The sequence below is a fragment of the Aristolochia californica genome, unplaced genomic scaffold (assembly GCF_029961685.1).
Source record: "Aristolochia californica isolate CCGP_79_NKW_82.1479 unplaced genomic scaffold, dmAriCali1.0.hap1 SCAF_10, whole genome shotgun sequence".
In the NCBI taxonomy this organism is placed as follows: domain Eukaryota; kingdom Viridiplantae; phylum Streptophyta; class Magnoliopsida; order Piperales; family Aristolochiaceae; genus Aristolochia; species Aristolochia californica.
In genome coordinates this window covers 35,407,188-35,432,988 of record NW_027181771.1, presented here as the reverse complement: position 1 = coordinate 35,432,988, position 25,801 = coordinate 35,407,188, and the positions used below count along the sequence as shown (strand labels likewise).

At 37.8% G+C, this 25,801-nt stretch overlaps 1 protein-coding gene and 1 pseudogene across 2 annotated transcripts; both read left to right on the top strand.

The window, feature by feature from the left end:
- The first annotated feature begins 6,018 nt into the window (after nucleotides 1-6,018).
- LOC137938542 (receptor-like protein kinase THESEUS 1) lies at nucleotides 6,019-9,914 on the top strand. 2 transcript variants are annotated; one of them, XR_011109878.1, is made up of 2 exons: nucleotides 6,019-9,669; nucleotides 9,776-9,914. XR_011109878.1 is itself a non-coding variant. In XM_068783495.1 (2 exons), the coding sequence occupies exon 2, from the start codon at nucleotides 7,033-7,035 to the stop codon at nucleotides 9,568-9,570; it is 2,538 nt and encodes an 845-aa protein (XP_068639596.1). In that variant the 5' UTR covers nucleotides 6,019-6,730; nucleotides 6,939-7,032; the 3' UTR covers nucleotides 9,571-9,914. The 2 variants fall into 2 exon arrangements, 1 of the variants encoding a protein (XP_068639596.1); XM_068783495.1 differs by having other exon boundaries at nucleotides 6,019-6,730; nucleotides 6,939-9,914.
- A 999-nt stretch (nucleotides 9,915-10,913) lies between these two features.
- LOC137938556 (lysine-specific histone demethylase 1 homolog 2-like) lies at nucleotides 10,914-12,629 on the top strand (annotated as a pseudogene).
- The last annotated feature ends 13,172 nt before the right edge of the window (nucleotides 12,630-25,801 follow it).

Genomic DNA, 25,801 nt, shown 5'->3' with positions numbered 1-25,801 from the left:
AAAATCACTAGGTTCTTCCCAATCTCAAGCATTGGTGTTTGAAAAGAGAGGTAGAAGTAAAAGTAGAAAACCTCAAGAGAGAGAAAAATCTAGAGGAAAATCAAAGTAAAGAAGGGATCTTGAGTGCTACTATTGTCATAAGAAGGGACACATCAAGAGTAAGTGTAGGTTTCTCAAGAAAGCACAAAAGGCAGGAAAATATAGTGCAAAAAAAAAAAAAAGAATGAAAAAGATGAAAACACAATAGTGTTGGATAATGAAGTTGCTATTATGACTTGTGATGTAGATTCTCTTTTAGCAAGTGATTTTGAAACAAGTTAAATTGTTGATAGTGGTGCTTTCTTCCATGCTACTCCTCATGCAGAGTATCTTTCTATGTTTCAGTCAGGTGATTATGGAACAGTGAAAATGGGAAACACAAGTTTTTCGAAAGTTAAAGGAAAGGGGGACATAGTCATCAAAACTAACCTCGGGTGCAAGATGATTCTTTGAGATGTAAGATATGTCCCAGATCTTTGCTTTAACATAGTCTCTGCAGGCATATTAGATGAAGAGGATTTGAGAGCCGTTTTGTTAATGGCCAGTGGAAGCTTTGCAAGGGATCACTTATACTAGCAAAAGGAATCAAATCATGTACTTTTTACAAAACTGAAGTAGAAGTCATTAATGAAGGTTTGACAGTAGTAGCAAGCTCATCAAATTTATGGCATAAGAGACTTGGACATATGAGTGAGAAATGGTTAGAGATTCTAGCAAAGTAGGACTTTTTACCTAAAGGTATGAAAATTTCTCCTTGTGATCATTATTTGTTTAGTAAACGACATAGACTTACCTTTGCTAGAAATGCTCATAAGAAAGACACAAAGATTATTGATCTTGTTTATTCTAATGTATGCTCTATGGATATTAAATCTCTTGGTGGTGCAGAGTATTTCATTACTTTTATAGATGATGCTTCCAGGAAGGTTTGGGTCTACACTATGAAATTCAAATAGGAAGTTTTTGATATATTTCAAAGGTTTCATGCCATGGTTGAAAGGGAGACAGGTAAACAACTTAAATGCTTACGTAGTGATAATATTTTTAGAGCATTTAAAGATTATTTTTCAAAACATGGAATTAGGCATGAGTTGACAGTTCCAATGACCCCTCAACACAATGGTGTAGCTGAAAAGAAGAATCGCACCATTGTGGAAAAAGTCAGGTGTATGCTTTCTACAGCTAAATTACTTAAACCCTATTGGGGGGAAGTTGTGAGGACTACAGTTTATTTGATAAATTTGTCACCTTCATACCCTTTGGGAGAGGATATTCCTCAGAGAGTATGGAAAAGAAAAGACATTTCTTATTATCATTTGCATGTATTTAGTTGTAAAACTTTTATGCTTGTACCTAAAGAAAACAGATCAAAGCTTGATGTGAAATCTATTCCATGTGTCTTTGTTGGTTATGGAGATGATGAGTTCGGATACAGATTATGGGATCCTAAGAATAGGAAGTTGCATAGAAGTAAAGATGTGGTCTTTCATGAAGACAAAACCATTGAAGACTTTGAAAAAATCGAGAAAAGTCAAAGTACTCTAGATATTACCTCATTCTTGCCTCCTGTGTTTCTTCCTACACCAGTTATTGAAGAAAGTGTAGAATCTCATGAAGAGGATAATGTTATCCATGAAGATGTGACTCCTAATGATGCTGAATTACGGGAGCGGCTAAATGAACCATCTCAAGAAGTTGAAGAAGAAGAAACTCCTATTGAACAATCGATGGCTGAACTTGAATTGAGAAGATCTCAAAGAGGTAGAATTCCTTCTCAGAAATATCCTTCTAATGAGTTTATTACTCTTACTGATGCAGGTGAACCTGAAAATTTTCAAGCAACTCTGAAAGATAAGAACAAGGATATGTGGTTGAAAGCTATGGAAGAGGAGATAAACTCTTTGCATAGGAACCACACTTTTGAGTTGATGGTATTGCCGAAGAGTAAGAAGACCTTGAAAAACAAATGGGTTTACAAACTGAAACAAGAAGGGAATAATCAAGTCAAGTACAAAACAAGATTGGTTGTAAAAGGTTTTAGCCAAAAGAAAGAAGTTGATTTTGAAAAAAAAAATTCACCTGTAGTGAAGATGTCATCAATTAGACTGATTCTTAGTCTAGCTGCTAGTCTAGACTTAGAGATTCAACAAATGGATATCAAAACATCATTTCTCCATGGTGATTTAGAAGAGGATATATATATGGAACAACCAGAAGGATTCAAAGAAAAGGGAAAGAACATATAGTTTGTAAGCTGAAAAAGAGTCTCTATGGGTTGAAACAGCCCCAAGACAATGGTATAAAAAGTTTGACTCCTTTATATTGGGTCAAAGTTATAAGAGGACATCTACAGATCATTGTGTTTATTGTAAAAGGTTCCCAAATGGTTATTTTATAATTCTTTTTTTGTATGTTGATGATATACTAATTGTTGGGCAAAACATGAATTTGATTGACAGGTTGAAAAAGGATCTCAGCAAGTCCTTTGATATGAAGGACTTAGGTGCAGCCAAACAAATTTTGGGTATGAGGATTTCTCGTGATAGAAGGAATAAGAAAATTTGGTTGTCACAACAAAAGTACATTGAGAAGATTCTTGAGAGGTTCAACATGAAAGATGCAAAACCGGTAAGTACACCACTTGCAAATCATTTCGAATTAATCCCAATAGTGTACTTTAATTGAGAAGGAAAAGGAAGCCATGGAAAAGATTCCCTATTCCTCGGCAGTAGGAAGTTTAATGTATGTTATGGTATGTACTAAACCAGACATTGCTTTTGCAGTTGGTGTTGTGAGTAGATTTCTTGCAAATCCAGGGAAAGAACATTGGGTTGTTGTTAAGTGGATTCTCAGGTACCTCAAAGGGTCTAGTAAATTGTGTTTGTGTTTTGGTGGTTCAAAACCTAAATTAGAAGGTTTTATATATGCAGATTGGGCAGGTGACATAGATGGGAGAAAGTCTACATCAGGTTACTTGCTTACTTTTGCAGGGGGAGCCATCTCTTGGCAATCTAAACTTCAAAAATGTATTGCTCTTTCTACAACAAAGGTTGAATACATTGCAGCAATTGAAGCTAGTAAAGAAATGTTGTGGTTGAAGAGGTTGATGGGTGAAATAGGCTTCAAACAAAAGGGGTATGTAATTCATTGTGATAGTCAAAGTGCTTTGGACTTGAGTAAGAATACTACTTTTCATAGTATGACAAAACACATTGATTTGAGGTATCACTGGATTAGTGGTGTTGGAAAATGATATGTTATCCCTTGTGAAGATCCACACTGATAAAAACCCATCAGATATGATGACAAACGTGGTGACTAAGGAAAAACATGAGTTGTGCATAAGTTTAGCCGGAATGGAAGATTGTGGTGAGTCCTCCTCATAGTCTAGAGGGGGAGATTAGAGCCTATCTGTTCATAAATATGTTACTGTTATTGTTTTCCATAGATAGTCCGAGTGACAGATTTTATTCCTAATCCTATTTATTAGTGAACACCTTATCAATAAGAATCTTCTATTTCAAAGGCTCTTCATTTTACCTCTTCTACTCATCGTGAGAACCGAGGAAGCGGTTTCCCCCCAATACCTTATTTAAAAAAAAAACACAAGATAAAAATATAAATAAATGGTAAAAAATAATTTCCGACTAAATAATTTGACTTGGATACGGGTGCCCCCACCGAGGACAAAGACAAAACAAGTTCAGAGGCTGATAAATATGAAATTGCGACGACAATGGAAAAAGGGCATGAGAGCAATGACAGAACACATGCTGGCAAACCAGTTCGGAGTGGAACGACTGGACATAATGTTCCAGAGGTTCAGAGAGATTGCTTCAAGAAAGTTGGCACGACGAGGAGGACCAAGTATTCATCAAAGAATTGATTTATCTTTTAATATAATTTTTTAGGTGTAGTTATATAATTACAAAATTTATCCTAGTCTATCAACCAGACCAATAGTGTATCATCATGAAAGCCATCCTTGAGAACTTGTCTCAGGGTGGGGATGGGGTTGAACCCACGAGTTATGATGGGTTTTTGCAAGGACAAATTTCATTCCAAGTTCAGCAAGGTGGAAATGGGTTTTCAAAAACCTGCAGAGGAGCAGAACGATGGTAAGAAATTGAGCTCCGAGAACCCTAAACCTCAACGAACCAGGAACATCTGTACCCTTAGATACGAGTTTGATGGGATACTATCGTTCTCGGAAACCATGACAAGGATTGACGGAAACGTATATTATATCTTCATGCCGGTACAAGAACAGGCGTGTGACAGTCACGGCTCGTTCGGTCTTCTAGTGTATTACCAGAGGGAAGGCCAGTCACTTCCATCAGATAAAGTGCTTAAAACGATCAAACTTCAGGTTCCCTTTTTCAAATTTAAAAGATTTTTTTACGTATGGACGTCTCTTTCTTGCCAATTATCATGTCTGCTTCAGCAATGCTGTTGCTTCCGTTGCCAGTCCGTTTCCGGTGATTGGAAAGCACTTTCATATTAAGCACCGAACGTGGAGCAATGTTGATCTGATTGTTAAATACAATAAACAGTGTGTCCATATGAACGGTTGAGAGAGTTGACATCTCCCTCCCCCCGCATACGAATACTTTTTGCGCCTCGCAGTGCGATCCAGTCATGCTTCGTTCGGTGAAAGAAACTCCGGATGGCAGACGCAAGAACAGAGGCTTCAACCCCGCGATTCTTCTTTCCTTGCCCGCCTGCTCGGCATTTCGTCAAACAGTACAGACGTGCGTTCTGGGATTGAACTGCGCTGAGTGCAGAAAGGAATCAGAAGAAGAAGACGCGTCGATGACGTCACCCATGTGCTTACGATATGCGACTACCATGTGAGCCACCCTCGGCCCCGGATTCGCCGTTGGGTCAGCCTCTTCGACTGTCTGTAACCACGCTTTATCGTATTCACGGCAGACCCCACCTTGATTGGAATAATGGATGGCGTCCATGTCCGTGCCTTGCATGATAAAAGCCATTGGTTAAAGGGCCTTTTTGCTAATCAACACCGCAGTCTGCTGCTACTCAAGAGTCTCCCTGCAAATTCTCCTAAATTCATGAATTTGTATATTCTCCTCATTTACTCGTGCACATGGCGGTAGGAATGTGGAGACCAGAGACTTTGAATTCTCTGCAGGCAAAATATTTTCATGCAAACTGGGGATTGCATACCTTAATCTGCTAAATTTGTTTAGTAGGCTTCAAGGCTGGAGTTATGCTGGAATTAAGTATTGATAGCGAACCAACGTTTTCATTCATACAGGAAAAAGAGTACCAGATAACTGATACAGCTAAGTGGAAGGGACCCGGTTAGCAAAAGTCGCGACGCGCAGTCCGGCATGGGTTACGGAGGGGCCGTGATAGGAGGCGTGATTCGATACCATTGCCGTAACTCTCCTCTTGCAACAACCACTCCAAAGTTTGGAAGAAGACGTTGTTTTTTTAATGTCGTAATGTCGTCTTATTCTTATCCCTGAATCTTGATAGAATTGAGTTCCTGGACTGGACGGAAAATAAATTTTACAGCTGGGTTGAGGTTGTGTAAGCTGAACGGAGCTCTATACAGCTATTCTCCCACTTCTGCTCTTTCGTTGGATGACATTATGATTTGAAAGAACCCAGAAAGAAAGGGACCAGAAAACAAAGAAACATGACGAACGGGAGTAGCCATGTGCACTGAGACTGCCGTCAGTGAAAAGAAATCGCTGTCGACGTCCAAAGTGACGGCCGTCGGGTCAAGATTTTGTCTGTCGCTTTTCGGCGCGAATTTGCCGTTAGAATTAACGGGTTTGGACACGGCTCACTCTCGTCGACTTTTTTTTTTTTTTGAATCAGGAAGACTGATTTCAGTTTTTACCCTCGAAAAGCGAATTCATTGTACTATCTTTACACGGCAATCCCAATAAATTAAAGACGAAGATGACTACTGAATACTGTTATATTTTCGGAGTTTCTTTTCAGATTTTTTAGATCAGCATTCTGAGGAAGAAGATGACGTTTACGGCGGTCGAAAGACGAGATAACTCTAGTTTCAGAGCAAATACGGGCTGTAGATCTGTATATGTCGCAAGTTGCTGAAGCTTCCTGGAATTATCCTGTACTGTTTACCTTCACAAGCTATTCTCAATACTTAATCAAACATTTTCCGACAGCAGCTGGCGCCATTATATGTTGCAGGCCGTCCGTCTTAAACGCAGCTCTAACGAGTGAAGACCGCAGCTGTCTCAAATCTTAACGCCGTCACTTTCGGCTCCCGTCTCTCGGAACCGCGTGAAACGCCGGGCCCAGAACCAGTTTTTTGTGGATCCGATGGATATCGCTTGGAGGGTTGGACCAACCGAGCAACTAAACGAAAAGGAAGAAGACTCTTGAGTTGCAGAACTCTCAAGGCGGTTTCCGTTATTTAAAGACACAGCTGTCTGAGCAGCGTGGGTTAGAATAAAATCAGAAAAATATTTCACCAGCAACCGATTCGAGTTTTTCTTTCTGTTCCTTTTGTGCTTCAACGATGATGTGGGTCCCCGCTCTTCTGTAAATGACAGCCTAACCTGGAGCTGGAAAGGGCCATTCCGGTTGGAATAAGGCTTTAACGGATACTTGTAATGGCGCCATTTCTCGGATCTCATTCATGTTGTTGTCTGATCAGATCCTTAATTGGAAGATTTCTCTTTGAGAGGTATGGATTCCTGAAGAAAAATTCTTTTTATGATCTTAAGCTGCCATATTTGTCTGTGGAGCTTAAAAGCTGAACCATTTTGGCTTACGACCAGTCTCTTCTTTTCGTCCCTTAATCGAGTGCCTCTCAAGGCAATGAGCTCATGAAGCTCATGAGTTGCAAGTTTCAGTTTTGATTTGAGTAGAGCATTTACTAATGTCCGTTTTAGGAGCTGGAATTTGGTAATCTGGCATACATTGGTTATTGCACCGAGAATTTGAATCATCTGGCTATCGAGGACTAGGAGATTGTGGCTGTCACGGATGGGGAATTCGAGGTGGAATGCTTGGGTTCCTCTCCTCTTTTCTGTAATTTTTTGCTGCTCCATGGTCCATATCTCTTCTGCCGCATTTTTGCCTGCTGATAATTACTTGATTGCTTGTGGAGCTGCACAAAATGTCACTGTTCAAGGCCGTACTTTTGTTCCCGATTTGCATCTAGTTTCTCTGGAGGGCGAAGACAAGGGTCAGGTTGTTGCTGCTAACTCTAATGCATCTTTTCCATCTCCTTTATATCAGTCTCTGCGTGTTTTCACCTCATTGTCATCGTATGAATTCAAGATTCGACAAAAGGGCCGCCACTGGGTACGTCTCTATCTTCATCCCCTTCCATCTTCCAACCTTGATTTGAGTTCCGCCCCACTCACTGTGGTTACCGAAGCCTTTGTTCTCTTGAACAATTTCACCTTCAAGAATCAAAATACGCCATTTCTCTTCAAGGAGTATCTGATCGATGTGACAACCAATTTGTTGACCATCTCCTTTATCCTTTCAAACAACTCTGTTGCCTTTGTTAATGCGATTGAAGTTGTTTCAGTCCCAGATGAGCTTATTCCTGACCAGGTTGTAAGTGTTTCGCCTTCTGCTCCTTTTAGTGGTCTCTCCAACTATGGTCTTGAAACTGTTTACAGATTGAACATGGGAGGGCCTTTGGTTACTCCCCAAAATGATTCGCTTGGGAGAACTTGGGAGAATGATCGTAAGTACCTCCATGTGAATAGCTCTGCAGTAAATGCGTCCGTTACTCCTAGCAATGTAAAGTATCCCCCTGTGCTGACACCTGAAATTGCCCCTAATTGGATTTACTCTACTGCTGAAACGATGGGAGATGCAAATGTACCAAATGGAAGCTTCAATATCACATGGATCTTCAAGATTGATCCTGATTTCATGTACTTTATCAGGTTACACTTTTGTGACATTGTGAGCAGTAGTCTAAATGAGCTCCTCTTCGATGTCTATATCAATTCTGAGTTGGTGCTTCCAAGTCTTGATCTCTCAACCAAGACAGGGGGTCTGTCTGTGCCATTTTTCAAGGATTTTGTGTCAAATTCATCGGATGGGTCAAATACACTGTCAGTTAGCATAGGGCCAGATAAGGATACAGATTTAGCGGATGCCCTCTTGAATGGATTGGAGATTTTGAAAATCAGCAATGATCTGAAAAGCTTTGATGGATCATCTTCAGTTGATGGTCTTCTTCCTGCAAGGAAGTCAAAGAAGAGCAAGGTGGGTATAATAATTGGGGCTTCTGTTGGGACATTGGCTGCAATTGGTTTGATTTCTCTGTTGTACTGCTGTTTCATGAAGCGTAGGTCAAAGGCAAGACCCCATGCTCACCCTTGGCTTCCATTGCCCCTGTATGGAAACTCCCACACCATTACTAAAGGTTCCACAATCTCCCAAAAGAGTGGGACGGCAAGTTGCATCTCTCTGTCTTCTTCTAATCTTGGCCGAGTCTTTACATTTCAAGAGATCATGGATGCCACAAACAAGTTTGATGAGAATCTGCTTTTAGGTGTGGGTGGCTTTGGTAAGGTTTACAAGGGTACACTTGAAGATGGCACAAAGGTGGCAGTCAAGAGAGGAAACCCGAGGTCTGAACAAGGCCTTGCGGAGTTCCAAACTGAGATTGAAATGTTGTCAAAACTTCGTCATCGTCATCTTGTCTCTCTTATTGGCTACTGTGATGAGCGATCAGAAATGATTCTGGTTTATGAGTTCATGGCCAACGGTCCTCTTAGGAGCCATCTTTATGGAACAGATCTCCCATCACTCTCTTGGAAGCAAAGGCTGGAGATTTGCATTGGGGCTTCCAGAGGGCTGCATTATCTTCACACAGGGGCTGCACAGAGCATCATCCACAGAGATGTGAAGACAACCAATATCCTCCTTGATGAGAATTTTGTGGCAAAAGTTGCAGATTTTGGCCTGTCAAAAACGGGTCCTGCTTTGGACCAAACCCATGTGAGCACTGCCGTTAAAGGAAGTTTTGGTTACCTTGACCCAGAATACTTCAGAAGGCAACAACTAACTGAGAAGTCAGACGTGTATTCTTTTGGAGTAGTTCTGATGGAAGTGCTCTGCACAAGGCCTGCTCTGAATCCTGTGCTCCCAAGAGAACAAGTAAATATTGCTGAATGGGCGATGACCTGGCAGAAGAAGGGAATGTTAGAGCAAATAATGGACACTGCTCTGGTTGGTAAGGTTAATCCAGCATCTCTCAAGAAGTATGGAGAAACAGCTGAGAAATGTTTGGCTGAATATGGGGTTGATAGGCCCACAATGGGAGATGTTTTATGGAACCTTGAGTATGCACTCCAGCTTGAAGAGACTTCTGCACTTACAGACCCGGATGAAAATAGCACAAACCATATTCCCAGTATCCCATTAACACCCCTAACACCGTTTGACAACAGCGTAAGCATGATAGATGGGATCAACTCTGGTACTGATGATGATGCAGAGGATGCAGCTACCAGTGCTGTCTTCTCGCAGCTGGTGAACCCTCGAGGAAGATGAGAACAAATTGAAATGTTCATAATTTTTTTATGTTTGAAGCCCTAAGCAAGAACTTCATTGTCGAAAATCACTTTACTGATCTTTACTCGCAGGGTAAAGGTAGTTCCACCTATTTTGTTCTGCTTATGTTTTGATATTTTTTATCTGATATATATGTATGGGGAAATTTGTTCTTCTTTGTAATATAATTTGCTCTCCTCAACAGTGAGTCTGCAGAAAATTGGGCAAGATACAAACAGATGGATTTGTCGGTTTGTTACAAGTGGTATTCAATCTCCATGTCTCCTTCGTTATACTGAATGCATTGTAACAGTTCTTGAATTTAGATGATGTTCTATTCATAAGATTTTGAAACTCTGGTAGAAGGGTAATTTCTTCATTCGACCATCATATATGGAATCCACATCAGTTCCAGTTCTCATCTATTTATGCCTTTAATTTCATTCAGTTCCTTCACCGAGATGAGATTGAAATTTTCATATGGCAATGAACTTTGTTATACTTGCATTCCTTCAGTGTCTTCATTGTTATTGTGGGAAAACATCCGTGGAATTTTTTACTCTGCCAACAAAACAACCCCAAGTTATTGGATAAGATGTTATGGGTTTTACTTAACAATTACAATGAAATCAAGTAATACATCTTGTAATTACTTGTTGAGTTCATATTGTAGATTTAGTCATTGAACATAATAGAAATATGTTTTAAGGGAACATTAATGTCTCTTGTTTTCTCGAAACGTTTTTTTAGCTAGAATTTTTTATGTGAAAATTTGTATATTTTTCCGGGCAAGATTTTTTAACCAAGATGGGTTAAAAAACCTTATAGAAATTTTTTGAATAAGTATTTAAGATGTTATAATACTTTCAATATAATGTAATTTTTTGTTATAATTTTGTATTTGATACTTTATTTTATTAAAAATTTATTAGATAATTATGGTAATATATGAGGTTGATTATTAATTTCTATTTATTTTCTTAGAAAAGGCACTAACAAGTCCAATTAATTTTCTTTGCAAATTTAAAACAAATTCCATATAATTTTTCTGGGATATAAATTTTTTAACCAGGGCACCAACATAGAGAGGTTTTACATGACCTGGCCTAATGGATAAGATCTAACTCCGTCTTTAGTTTATTCAGAGGTTTCGGTGTACGTTTAGTTTTTATCTTGACAGTTTCTTAGAAATATGTATCGTACGAAAAATATTTCTCTGTTTTCTTGAGATATAAATTTTACACTTACGGACCTTAGTGACATCCTGGAAATCAGAGCTGCCGCAAATTTAAATTCCAGGAGTGTCGTTTGTTTGCAGCATATAAAAATATCCTTCTGTTTGATTCTCGTTGAGAGTTAGTAGTCTTGGACAACGACAATGCTTTCGTCCTTGATGAATGGCTTTTTGCTGCATATCTGCTTTCGAGAGCTGGAAAACAAACTCGACTGTATTTAGGTCTTCAATAGATTTCTAGCATATGGGGGTGAATGTGTAGCAAGATTATCTATGGTTTGAACTTTGAGTCATAGAATTTAAAGATTCGAGTGTCATCATTATAAGTTTGATTCTTAGGGAGCAGGTATGGATATGTGCTGAACCGGAAGACTGGAGTCATGAAGACAGAAACGCCAATCAGTGGCAGAATTTCTATGCGCCCATCGAAAAAGAGTGTCGGTCTAAGAAACTACGATGAGAATCTTATGGATGAGCTCATAGAGAAGCATTTGAGTGGTGTACCAAGGAAAAAATGCAGAACAGTGAAGAAATGGAGAAAGAAACTCAGACAGAAGCGATGATTGACCTGTCACTTGGTTTTCCTATTGATGAGTTACTTGAAGAGGAAATCAAAGCAGCGCTTGCCAGTGAGCTGGGTGGAGTAGAACAAAACAACTACATTGTTGTGAGAAATCACATACTGACGAAATGGAGGGATAATGTCCATATTTGGCTTTCAAAGGGACATCACATATAAGAGAAACTGTCAGTAGTGAGTATGAGACTCTAATTTGTGCAGCCTATGATTTTCTTATGTCACGTGGTTATATTAATCTTGGGGTTTCACCATTCATCAGATCTCATGTTTCTTGTAAGGCAAGTGGTGGGTCTGTGATAATTGTTGGAGCTGGACTTGCGGGCTTGGCTTCAGCAAGGCAGCTTTTGAGTTTTGGTTTTAAAGTGGTTGTTCTTGAAGGTAGGAAAAGGCCCGGGGGGAGAGTGTGTACCCAGAAAATTGGTCAAAAGGGTAACTTTGCTGCTGTGGATCTTGGAGGGAGAGTGTGGAAAATTTGTCAAAAGGGTAACTTTGTTGCTGTGGATCTTGGGGGGAGTGTCATCACTGGTATTCATGCCAATCCTCTTGGAGTTTTGGCCAGGCAATTGTTCATTCCACTACACAAGGTTAGAGATAAATGTCCTTTGTACAAGCCACATGGAGCACCGGTTGATGAAGAGATGGACTCCAGAGTTGAATCTGTCTTTAATAAGTTGCTTGACAAAGCCACACCGTTAAGACAAATTCTAGGTGAATTTGCTAGAGACATTTCCTTGGGCTTGGCTCTTGAAATATTCAGATAATTTTATTGTGTGGCTCGAGGTGGTGACAAAAAACAACTAATTGATTGGCATCTTGCGAACTTGGAGTATGCAAATTCTAGTCAGCTTTCAGATCGCTCAGTTGTGGACTGGGATCAGGATGCTCCACTTGAAATGGGTGGGGACCATTGTCTGCTTGCTGGGAGGTAATGCAAGACTAGTTGATGCACTGTGTGCAGGTGTTCCTATATCCTACGAAAAGTTTGTGCACTCTATAAAGTATATATCTTTGGTGCTCATGAGGATCACTCTTCGAAATTCAAACAATGCACCTTGTAGAAACTACGGTTCTGGAGAAAAAAATAGAGGGCTCGCAACAGTCACCAAATTTAGATTTGCCGCTGTACACTGTATGATCTAGAGAGCAAGCAGGTGAACTCCAGTTGGTGAGGAAGGAAAATGATAGTAAATGGCTTTTGGCATTAAAAAATACTGGCTTGAAGCTTGTGGGATATAATGCCTTAGGAGACCTAGGTAATTCCATAGTTTCCAACTTTGCCAATGCACGCAGAGGCCAGATTAGGCCTGGTCCTGTTTCTGCAGAATGCGATTTTACGTAGGTTTTTTTTTTTTTTTTTTTTTGTTATTCTTCATTACCTAAGTAATAGCTTTATGCAACCACAATTCTTAAAGGATTCATGGTGCATGAGGCATTCTTCATGTATATTATGTAGACTGGAAGGAACTCGACTGTACAGTGTTCCTGTACCTCCTGATCAGCATCTTGTTGTATTCAACATAGCCAGGGAGAGCATCCAAAGGTGCAATTTTTTAGTTTGACCTAGAGGCTGTAATTCCATCAATTCCTATCTAGTGAAATTTTTTGCAATAAAGGCAGGCTTTTCTATCCATCACTTGTGAGTCTTTAGGACCATAAATATTATGTTCACCTAACATGGCTACTGGAGGACTTAGATGACAGTCAATTTGGTACAAATTTGATGTTGAAATCAGTCATTGCCATGGTTCAAAGTTTGGCACTGAAAAAGATACCAAAGAAGAACTTATTTAGCCTTCTCCATTATGAAAATATATATCTCTTTAAATGTTGAACCCCATACCCTAGTGAAAGCTGAACCCAAGACCTCACAACACTAGAGAACCCCCATGTGACCATTGAGTCAAAGGTACAATCCACCTCTTGTTCACTGCAATTTGGATTTGAGTAATAAATTCAGTTCAGTTGACTACAAAGACTTATGGTACTTATAAATTTTTCACACTCTTAAAATTTTTTAAATTAGTTGATATTTCAAGCATAGATATTCAATGCTCCTATCTATTTATCCGGTCTGATTTAGTATAAACTGAATAAGTTGTTTAACTCGCATCAATTACTTTTATCATTCATTAATGAATATTTCTTTATCATTTGTAGGATGTACTCCTTGAATCGAACTTCAGTTAACTTACGTAATTGGCATTTCAGTTTCTTGGTTTAACACAAGTAGCCGTAGACTAAAAGGAATTGTGTTGGTGTTTTCTTTTTCTAAACTTTGATTGAACTGAAATCTAACTGCAATAGTGTTCATTTGTTCAATGGCTGATACAGCTGTTTCTGCCTTTTCTTCAGTAGCCTCATCTACTGAGTGAAGTCCACAATATTATTAAAGTAGCAATCAAAGGGCTTGACACTTAGCAAGCTTATGTCATTCTTAGTGTCTGAAATCCCTTTGGCCTGTGAGTCTTAGTATTAGTATTCACTTTGATTACGGTGTTACTGGATTTCGTTTTCAGGGCCTGAACAAAGCAGCTACAGAGAGCAACGAGGAACGGAGTGGCCTTTCTTTACTTTCTGAAAATGATAACCTCTTCAGTAGCTGTTAAAGGTGTTTAGGTGTGCGATTTCCATTGGATTATGTCAAGTTATGTAAATCATGTTTGTAATGGTATTTTTATCATGCCACTAACAAGTGGTTTATTCCTCTTGATATAGTAAAGGTATCTTTATGCATTTAACTTAAAGTGATTCAATAAAAGAGATAACAGGATGACTTCCCTGATTTAGTTCTCTTTCAGAAAAAGGAACACCACTCTTCCTCTCTTTCCCACTTTTCTTCTTGCAATTTTAGATTCTGCTTAGAATCAGAGCAGCTTTAAATCCTTTGTCGTTAGAGAGATATTTGTTTCCTTCCTTTCTTCTCCTTTCTATCTCGCACTCATGCAGGTATGTTCTTTGGTAAAAAAACATGTTTCTGCATGGGTCTCAATATATGTTTTTTCTTCTGTTTTGTGCCACAAAGCTTCTTGATTTGCCTATATCCTGAGTCCAAGATTCCATTCCAATGAGTTAAGTACTGTATAATGGTCTTATATTGAGTTCTCAATTGCATCTATTGTGGGTGTTCATATGCTGTGTAGATTTGTTGCTCTGCTATCAATATTTTTCTTACGAGTGATGATGGTGTTGGGTTCTGATTTCAAGAAACCAGTAGGGTGCCGATGCTGAATTTAGCTATAGATATTGGAGGTCAGGGTTTTTTGGGTTATTCATATGGCTTGGTGAAGATGTCAAAAGTTATCGATATGCTTTAGGTTAATAAAGGAAAGTAATTTCTCACGAATCTGATATTGGAGAGGCTTGATAGTACCATCCATGAAGTGCAATGGTAAAAATTATCATTATGGGCTAGGGTTTTTTGAGCTTCTATTGTAACCAAAGAGAAACTCACATATATTATTGAAGATCTTCCATGAAAGAAGCCTGATAAGTGGAAAAAAGATAATTACTTGGTGATGACTTGGTTCTTTAATGGCATAGAGGCACATTGGTGTAAATATGATGTTACATCATATTAGCGATACATGTCTCAAGTTTATGAATTATTTGAAGGTCACTTTGCAAAGGGTGATAAGGTAGCATGTCCTTTGGTACACTTGGAGGATAAGAGGAGGAATCAAATGTGCTTTTAATATAAATATTAGGAATAATGAGAAAAACTCTTCAGTGACTAAATTTTTACAAGGTTCAGCTCCCTGATATGACACCATACAAGCCCTTATTGATGGGGGATCAAGAGTTTCAAGCAACTTCAAGGAAGGAAAAGAGGAGTTACGCTATCTGGCTCAACGAGGAGCCCAAACTTTTTGAGTTTTTGTCCGTTTGTAGGTTTAGATACTAAATTTTAATAATTGGATGGGTTTTTTTTGTAATTTTGTTTTTATTTTAAGTGAGTTATGTTTAATTTGGCTTTGTTTTAGACCCATAAGAATTAGTTGGGTTTATTTGTAATTTTCGTCGTTTTAGATTAATGGGTCCCTTTAGTGTAGGTTGAAGGTCTATTAGTTTTTTTTTTTTTTTGTAAACTTTTAATCTTGGCTCTTCTTTTTAGTTAATGAGATGTTTTAATTTGGGCCATTAAGTTTTAGGGTTGTGACTATTTAAAACCACTAGACTCTTGTAATTGGATATGGGATAAATGAAATTCCAGAATTCTGTTAGCTTGGGTGTGAAACACACTCCCTTTTGGAAGTGAATTCTAGATCAGTTGTCACGCCTCTTTCCTTTTTTTTTACTTTTCTCTTTAACATTTGCTTGCCAAAATCTCTCTCTCTCTCTCTCTCTCTCTCTCTCTCTCTCTCTCTCTCTCTCTCTGTTTTCATTCCCAGAGTTATTTTAGCAAGAAAAGAAGCAACGTTTTTTTTAGTTTCTTCTCTTTTCACCTTCTTCAGTTGTAGCCACTTTTCTTCAATTTTCAGTTCTATCTCTTCAATCCCAACACTTCTGTATTCAATTTCAACTTCTGCCCTTCCCTTATGCACATTCGGCTTTAGTTCTTTCATTATAATTTGTTTTTCTTAGTTTGGATTATCTATGTCAAAGTGGGACAAACCTGGACATAAAAAATAAAAAAACAACCCACCTTTTTGTTTCCCTTACCTGTTTTAGCCCAATGGAACCTAAATTTTCTTTTACCTTCCCAGATTTGTTAAAAATTTTCACCCCTAAAGTATTTTCTCCTCTCTCTAGTACTGGTTATGCATGTTTGAGGTAATTTTAGTATATTTTCATGATTTAAGTTAATTTGCCTGTATTTTCAACAAAAAAAAAATTACCTAGGGTGTTAGCATGCAATCATTACTGTCTATCCGCTCATTGTCTTGTTAGTCCCTTTTAGCCTAATTTATTGTCTATTAGAACCCTAGAAATTGAATTCCTTGCTGTCCTACATCGTATATGATGTCTAGCACAAAATTTTTCAAAGATGCTTTAGCAATAGAATGCAAGTTGAGGAGGCTATCAGAATGTGGGTAAGAACAAGGGAGGTCATGGTGGAGGTTGAGGCAGTAGATTGTGTACCCCATGTTGACATACAAATCACAGTTTTGGCAGATCTTCTGATACATTTGGCAAGCTAGCATGGGTTAACTCGATGATTAGAGAGTTTGAGACAAATTATTCTGTAATTGAGTCAAATTCTATCTCGTGGCCCAAGAATAACATAATAGACTTTGCTAGCTTTGATAATTCTCTCCCATCTATGGTCTGTTGGGATACTCCTCTTGTTGGATATCTCAAGTTAACCTTTGATGAAAGTTCTTAAGGTAATCCTAGGCCTGCTGGTAGGTATTTAAATTTAATTTATTGGGTCCAATTGACGGGTGTGATGCAGTTGAAGCTGAGATTAGATCTCTTTTTGAAGGGGATACAACTTTATGTTTAAAGCTTTCCTAGTCCTCTCATGGTTAAAGGAGATTCTGTTACAGTTATTTCATGGTTTTCTGGTTCCTCCATTCTTACTTGGCGGCTTCAATATTGTTACAATGAGATTGTGTAGTTGCATCAGATTTTTTCTGTTTCTTGGGTTCATCTTTACAGTTAGTTAATCTTGTTGCAGAAAGTTCAGCTAAATCAGGTATTTGCAGATATTTTTATTTTAGTTGGGGATTTCATCTCTTTTGGGGCTTAAGGGCTTTCCACTCCACCTCTTGTTGTTTCTTTGTTCACAGTAGTGAATTGTCATTTTGGAAAAAAAAATCATTTTCTAGGCAATACAACAGGTTTGTGCTAAACAACTTGCATTCTTCCTCCTTAGCTACTACTAATTTGGCAAACTTAGGTATGTCTACCCTTTTTTTCTTTTTAGTCTAATTCATGGATCAATGATTTAAATCCTCCATACTTACAATAGGTAGCTCTCATATTTTTTGTTCCTATTATAAATGTTTCCCGTTCTTCTATTATTTTTGTTGATCGATTTGCATCTCATGTGTTAGGTGTAGGGAGTGTAAGCTACTCTTGTCTCATCACTGCGTGGTACTTTTTGTTCCCAATTTTCTTGTTGGCTTGTTGTTTGTTAGTCAATTTACTAAAAAAATTAATTGTTCTATAACATTTTATCCATTTTTTCATGTTCAGGATCTCCAAGAGAATAAGAAGATTGGTGAAGGGCATGAAGAAAATGAGGTATATTGTTTGAATAAGACTCACTTTCCAACTCAAAAAACTATACTTATAGTAGTATCACCTTCTCATTGGAAGTTTAGACTTAGTCCCTTCATGGGAAAAGATATTCTGACCTCTTCTTTATGTTCACTTGATGTGAATATGTTGCTTGTGAATTAGGAAAACATCACAAGTCAATCCTTAAGCCTAAGTCTAACATAAGTGGTAATCCCTTCAGCTCGGTCTATTTAGATGTTAGGGGTTTGTGTCATATTATGAGTCATGTTGGCTATTATTTTGTTACAATTATTGATTATTGTACAAGAGTGATTTGACTTGCTCAAATATAGGTTAGAAATACTTCGTGTATCCAAAGGTTTTTTATGCATAAAGAAAAGCTGCTTCAACTATTTGTTTCTTTTGCTCATATAATACTTTGTGGCATGTGGTGTCCCCATGGAATTATTTATAAGATCTCGTGTTCACACTCTACTACAAAATAGAGTGGGTGAGGGAAAATCCATCTTCTTCTAGATGTAGCTTGTACAATCTTGTTCTACGTAAAATTTCCCTATATTTTCAGGGGGATCATTGTACTTAACTGTTTATTATCTTATTAACTAAATGCCATCTTTTCTGTTTTTGGGTAAAATTCTCTTTTGGGTTTTGCTTTTGAAGTCTATTCTATTCTATCTCTAGTTTGTGTATTTAGTTGTAGAGGTGTTGTTCATTGTTTAGATCTAGGTAGAGATAAGTTATCTCCTCGAGTATCATCATCTTCTGGTTGTAGCTTGTACAATCTCATTCTACGTCAAATGTCCCTAAATTTTAGGGGGATGTTTGTCCATCACTACTTGTTCTCTTATTAATTAAATGTCGTCTTTTTTGTTTCAAGGTAAAATTCCTTGCTTGGTTTTGCTTCCGAAGTCTATTCTTTTCCACCTATAATTTGTGTTTTTGGTCATACATGTGTTGTTTATTGTTTAGACCTAGGTAGAGATAAGTTATCTCCTCAAGTATCATTATCTTTTGGATGTAGCTTCTCTAATCTTGTTCCATATAAAAGGTTCCTAAATTTCTAGGGGTCTTTTATCCTTAATTGCTTGTTGTCTTATTAACTAAAACTTGTCTTTTCTATTTCTAGGTAAAATTTCGCTCTGGGTTGTGCTTTCGAAGTTCATTCATTTCCACCTCAATTTGTGTTTTTGGTTATGAATAACTTCTTTCCTCGACCAATTAAATGTGGTTAGAGTATTTTGACCCTATTCCAAGAAAAGGGTATATTAGTTCCAATGTAGCTCTTTTCCCAGGCCAATTGGCGAATCTGACTCAACAACTGCCAAGCTTTCTGGTTATATATAATGGATTAAAACTTTTTTATCAATGGATGGTGGGCCCTCTTTGCGTCGAAGGGATTCAAAAGTAGTCATCATTTGGTTCAAGAAGTCTTCTAAGCCTCCTTGGTGGCATTGGGATCTTTTTGAGGATATCTACAATTTAATTTCTCATTTGCAATGTAGCTGGAATTATATTTCTAGATCTGCTAATCACTTAGTGGATAATCAGGCTAAATTAGGTGTTTCCCTCCAACATCTTGTTGTGGAGGAAGGCCTTGTACAGTAAGGTATGTATTTGTACTTTTTTTTCTAGTAATACATTCACACCTTATTCTCAAAAAAAAAAAAAAAAGGTTCCAATGTAGCTCTTTTTAAGAATGTCCAATATATTTTAAAATAGTGGTCAAGTTATGTCTTTAGAGTTCTCTTCTTCATTAGTCTTACTAATAGTTTTGATGGAAGTTGAATTAATACCTGAACCGCTTCTGGCGTATACTTGTATCAAAAGGAAGGGTATTGGAGATTCTTACTACTACAACGCCTCCTCACCAATCGTGCTCTTTGGCTAGGGTCCATCTTCTATTATTGTAAGTCAACTTGATATATTTTTGCTTTGCTTTTTATGTTTATTATTTCATTGCCCTTTGTGAAGGAATAATGACCTCTATTATTTGTCCTATTCTTAAATTTGTCTATTTTCTCTTTGCCTACACCTATTGTTTCCTTTTGTGTTTTTTTGTCATTTATTACTATATTTGGGCCTTATCTCATCTTGCTTGGAATGGGGCTATGTAGAAGAAATGCAAACCTAGTTTCTAGGAATAGATAGGAATTGAGTGAGCCTTTGCTAGGTAATGAGGTATAGGTGTTCTTTTCTCTAGTAGCTCTCTTGAGTTTTGTTTAGATTCTTTTATTAGTTGCAATGAATAAATATTGGCTTTTGTTCTGATCATGAAGGCACTCCTACATATCTTCGAGCTGATGTTTGGACAAAAGATCAACTAGCAAAAACTACCCTCTTTGGTTTCTATATTGACTGAAGCTCTTTGGATCAATCGGCTGCCTTCTTGAGATGGTAGGCCAGGTCTCTCCCTGGTTCTTACCTTGGACTTCCCCTTTTCCATGGCCGTCCGGGCAAAAGCCTTTGGAATTCTGTCCTCGATGGACTCCACACCGAACTCTCCACTTGGAAGGGCCGCCATCTCTCCAGAGCTAGCAGACTTACCTTGATTCAATCATGCCTTGTGGGAAGCCCGACATACTTGCTCTCTTTATAAAGAATTTTCTTTGGATAGGCATGTCTGAGGGTTTTAAACACCACCTTATTAGCTGGAAGGATGTCTGCAAACTGAAGCATTTGAGTGGTCTTGGCATCTGACATATAAGAATAGCCAATACTACCCTCCTTAAAAAATGGTGTTGGCATCTGTATTTGTTTCCCTCCCTCCCTCGTGAATTTTTCATTTTTAAATTGAGTGGCACTCAGGACTTCCGGTGGTTCAGTAATGATTGCTTCAGTCAGCTCTCCCCCATGTGAGCTCTATTTCCCACACCTTCCATCATTTCAAGGCCAATACCCATATTGATGCTGGTTATGTCTTGTCTGGTTCACTTCTGGAGTGATCTATGGGTGGCAACGCCTATCTTCAGCTTCTACTCCCTCGCTTTTTCCTCCTCATCGTCAATCAGCATGCCACCCTTGCTGTAGTAATTGGGTATGACTGCCTTCATTGTATTAATTGGACTGCCCTCTTTCGGAGATCTCTAAATGACATTGAAGCTATGGAAATCAGTTGCATGCTTGAGGAGCTTGATCAGTTATTTCTCAAGACTTTTCAGGCTATAGGCTGATTTGGTATCCTGATTCTGAGGGCAACTTTTCCGTCTCATCGTGTAACAAGCTGCTCACCTTTGAAGCCTCCCTTTTTATCTCTATCATTGGTTCCAACATAGCTTGAAGGGTATGGAGTCTAGCTATCTGGTCCTTTCAAGGTTCAATTTTTGGTCTAGAGTTTTGCTTCATGGCAAAATCCTCATCAAAGACTCATTATCTTGTCGAGGCTCCTCCTTAACCTGCTTAATTTGTGATCTTTGCAGGCTTACTAATGAATGCATTGATCACCACTTTATCCACTGTACAGAGAATTTGGAGTTTCTTCTTCAATATGTTTGGGATGTTAGCTTGTGTGTTACAGTCATTCTTCAATCTATTCTAGATGTGCTTGGGCTTTCCCTTTTCTTGCTTTGGCAGAACTGTGATGAAAGCTTGCCTGGCTTTTATTCCCTTGTGTCTCTGGTTTGAGAGACACAATACATCTTCTTGGTCCATTATTGTGGATCCTGTTAGGAATTAAACGCCCTAATTCCAAACTAACGAGAACAATAATAATAAACGTGGAAGAAGGGAAAAACAAGAATAAAATAAAGACAACAAGATTTATACAAGTTTGCCTCAAGGTGAGACTACATCCTGTCTTCCGCCGTTGCAGTAATCCACTATGAAGATGAAATAGTTTACAAGAGAAATCGCACACTTACAGGTGTTTCTCTCTAACCTCTCCGGCTGCAACTCGAGATGCTCCTTGGATTAAGATGATTCAGCCCTAATAGTGGTACCCCTCAATTAAGAAAAGAAAATTAGGGCAACCGCTATACAAGAGTAAAATTCCCAAACTGCCCTTAATGAAACAACAGTCAGTATATCGTGGATCCGCGACCAACTCAGCATAGGGTGTTAATTAGGCCCCACAACTTAACAGATCCTAAGCACATTATTTCTTGGCTCCTCACACATGACGACTTCAAAGGTATCCATGGCAGCTCCTTACGCTTCAACTGGTCTTTCATTATCTCCCTATCCTTACCTAAACCTAAAGCTATAGTTGAGGAGTCCCCTCCTTATGAGAGAGCTATCAAGCTTAACTTTAATGGCTCCTCTCCTGGTAATCCAAAACTTGCTGGTTTTGTGTGTTTTATGCTTCTTCTGGTGTTATTCTTACTTCCTGTGTGGGACTGCATAGCACTTCAAACTCCACCACTGTTGTTTTATTTTTATGAAATTTAGGCTATCTGATCCCCTTTTTGCTCTTGGTCAGATATTCCCTGCTCAGCTAATTGTCTAGTTGACTCAGCTAAGGAGGGGGTCGCCCTCCAATCCTTCATTGTAAGGGCCCCCTTTCAATTTGTAGTTTTTTTTCCTTTGGGATTATTAAAGCTCTCTTTCAAAAAATAACATTGGCTTTTGTATCAATTTGATGTTAAGAATATGTTTTTATGGTGGCTTGTTTAAGCATGTTTTTATGGAGAGACTAGTTTTTTTTGCTTGGAGACAAGACAATATAAAGTGAAATTTTATTAATGGTTTAAAGGAAGTCTGTGAGCATGATTTGATAAGTTTAGTGTAGTTATAATTTACTTTTGTTAGTGGGAATAGTCCCGCATGGATAAATGTTAAAAAAAACAGTTGGATATAAGGTTGAACAATACGCCTTCTTCGTAGGTAGTCATTTTAGGATAGATCAAGAGTCAATCTTACATGATATCAGAGCAGGACATCTGGTGAGTTTGTTACCTGTTTGTGCTCCCATGTCTTAGGCCCGTTATCAGTATGTGTAAGGTTGGACATGAAGAGGCATGTTAGTGAGAGTAGTGACATAGATAAATATTAAAAAAAATATTTGGTTTATAAGGTTAAGCAATAGACCTTCTAAGTAGCTAGTCATTTGTGATGGAACCAAGCTCAATTTTAATAATTTTTATTTTAAGAAAAGTTACTCAAATCTAGTCCTTTAATGTGTAGGAGGGCGACATTGGAAATACTCATGTGGATATGAATGTTAGCTTGCATGATGAAAACATCCTCTTATTGGATGAGAAAAAAGCAACATAAGGGCCTTATTTGGAAACCTGTATATTTGATTGTGACAAGGCTGATATTTTGTTGGCAATTAACATTGTGATAAAACCTATGAAGTCTCCTAATGAAATTCATTTAGATGTTGTTTATAAAGTATCTCAAAAGTACGCTAGGTAAATGTTTTCTGTATAAATGTAGTGGTTTTCTTGATTTGATGAAATAATTTTATGTTAATTATTTGGATCTACTAGTGGTAGAAATTTTTTTGGTCATCTTAATATATTTATGGATTCAACTTGTAACTCAATGGCCATGTTATAGTGTTTCTCATAGTAGGTCTTGTAAGTCTCACTTCAGGTATCAACTTTCAAAACAAACAATTGTAACTAGGTCTAAACTCTAACATTCAAGCAAAGTATAAGAGCAATGGTTCATATGATTTTTTAGTTAATGTTTATATAGTCTGTGTGATTGATTTTTTTTTCTTTTTTTTTAATTCGTCATATCGCATTGGAATGTAATAATCAAGCTTCCATTTTTATTATCTAGTTATTTGTGAAAGAAATAAGCATGTTGATGTCATTCAGAAAAATAAAAAATAAATATATTGAGGTAGATTATCATTTAATTTGAGATGTTGCCAAAATGTGAACATTTCTCATACCTACATGATTAGAAAACCAATTAAGAGATATCCCCATAGATATTTTGGCTTGGGAGTTTCTTTTATATTTCGGGGAGGGACAAATTATAATCCATTGGGTTCACAAGAGTATTTTATTCATGCTGCTTATAAGTGGCTTCTTTTATTAAATATTAAAAAAAATGATAATCTTTGTATGTAAACATCTTGAGTGACTTAAAATAAAGCTGTTATACACGAATTTTCCCCTGAGTATCTCTTTTAGAAAGAGAACATGGCACTTCTTTCTCGTTGCTACTAAGGTATTTAAGTTCTTTCTAGGACAGATTCTATCCAAACTATTACTATCTGGAGTTCAGGTATGAGTCATCAAGGAGGGCTACACACAATAATGTTTGGTAAATTGTATCTGGGGATGTGTTGCTCTCATCAGGGAAAAATATTCCCAGCAGAATATTAGGAGTTATATGAATTCAAATGTGCCAGATATATTGAAACAACGAATCAATCCCAAGTCTTCAGATCCAATTTGGTTTTTGGTGGAAAACTATAATTGACAAGGTCTCTAGAGCTTGAACTTTCTCCGGGATAGATCATCAAATATGACTGCAATACTGGTTTTGTTTCTGACCTTTTTGAGAAAATAGGAATTCATGTGAAGGCGAAGGTGAAAGCTTTAAAGGGATGTTTCCACATCTGGTCCAACATACTGTAAGCAGTGGCTGTTGCAGCAGTGGTGGTCTCTGGAGGCAGATAGAACATCTTTCATATTTTATTTGCTGCTAGAAGTGGTACCACAAGTGGGGATTGAAATAAGACCAAAACCACTAGTTGCATGTACAAACATGTATCATGAATTGGTGTCATATTAGATGCATATATAATTGTATTGGTAGCATCGTGTCTCGTTTGATATGTTACAGGTATTAAAAATCAACCGGTATATAGTTCGCTGTGACACAGATTGACCTTCTTCTCTTAACTAAATTATTTGGAATCTTTGTGCTGTTCTTGTCATTTGGTACATTTTGTGGAGAGAAAAGGTTGATTTCTAATTGAGAGGGCATACGATTGAATTAAATTGAGCAGCGGATAGATTAGGGGTGTTTGGTTCTTACAGATATGACCAGGATTTGTTATGAAACTGCTTGGTTGGCTCCATGAGTCTGGCATTAAATCAGCCTGGCTGGCCCCAATCCATCTGGGTTTTGATAGATAAAGTTGAATTGTGAAGTGTGAAGGGCTTTTTATTGTTCAAGGTAAAAGAAGTTGGATGGAATATCAGATTACCACCCAGTGTCTGCTTCAAGTGAGAACAAGTGAAACCACCCAGTGTCTGCTTCAAGTGAGAACAAGTGAAGTCATCTTTTGTTCCAGTTTTCCACTCACCTACACAACTACATCACTTCCCTGCAATAATTTCCATTGTTCTAAACGAAATACATCTATTTGGAATAAATATTTACCTTCTATTTGAGCATTAAGTCCACACACGTCTCTCTCACTTGTTGTGATAATGTGAAAAGAAAAGAACACAAATTTTAAATACAAATTGGTTAGAAAGGTGACCAAACAAAGTAGATCAACCACACACACAGTTTTGCTCAATATTCGTAATAACTTAATGATTCTAATTTAAATGGCTCTTGGCCGAAGCTCAAAAGTATCTGATATTTACAAGGTATGTATTTAGAATGATAAGTAAATTTTATAAAAATTGAAATCGATTTTGAGCACGAACAGGTTGGAAAATAAAATGTAAAATAATTGGTGATCATTACTAAATTAAAAATTGTTCTTGTTTTTATAACATTTTTCATGAAAATTATGATATTTACGTACTCGTGATCGAATTCAGAAAGAGACGCTGGTGAAGTCAATGGAATGAATCTGTATTGAGGGATGGCATCTTGGTGGTTGATATGATGAAATCGATAGCTCTGAATTTGATCGATGAAATCACTTGTGGGACATGTCAGTAATGGAATTTTTCGAAATGGCTCCTTGTTATATTCTGACGCTGTGAATCTTGTATTTTTCACCCGTCAAAACAATTCAGTGTTCATTCCTCCTTCACCCAGAAACACGAAACAGACCTTAAAAGGTAGTTTCCATCTTTACTAGTTCTCAGTGGAGTAACAGTTGTCTTCCTCCTCCTGACTTTGTTCTCAAGGCCGAGTCATCTGTGACTTCTCACGAATGATTAATGCTTTGAAGACTAAAGCTTGTAAGAAGCAGGTTTCTTGTGTTCTACGCTCCAAGCTGTTTGAGGTCTCTGAAGGAATATAACAAGGCTCAAAAATCAGAACTAGCGCCAACAGAAACGACAGTGTTGACAACATGAAAGGTCCTCAGTTCAACAAATCTCTAACTGTGAGTCGATTATGATAATCCCCAGAAATTGTTCTGCATGGAA

Bases quoted from the DNA above. Each gene is read 5' to 3' on its own strand.
- LOC137938542 (XM_068783495.1), top strand. From the start codon at position 7,033: ATGGGGAATTCGAGGTGGAATGCTTGGGTTCCTCTCCTCTTTTCTGTA.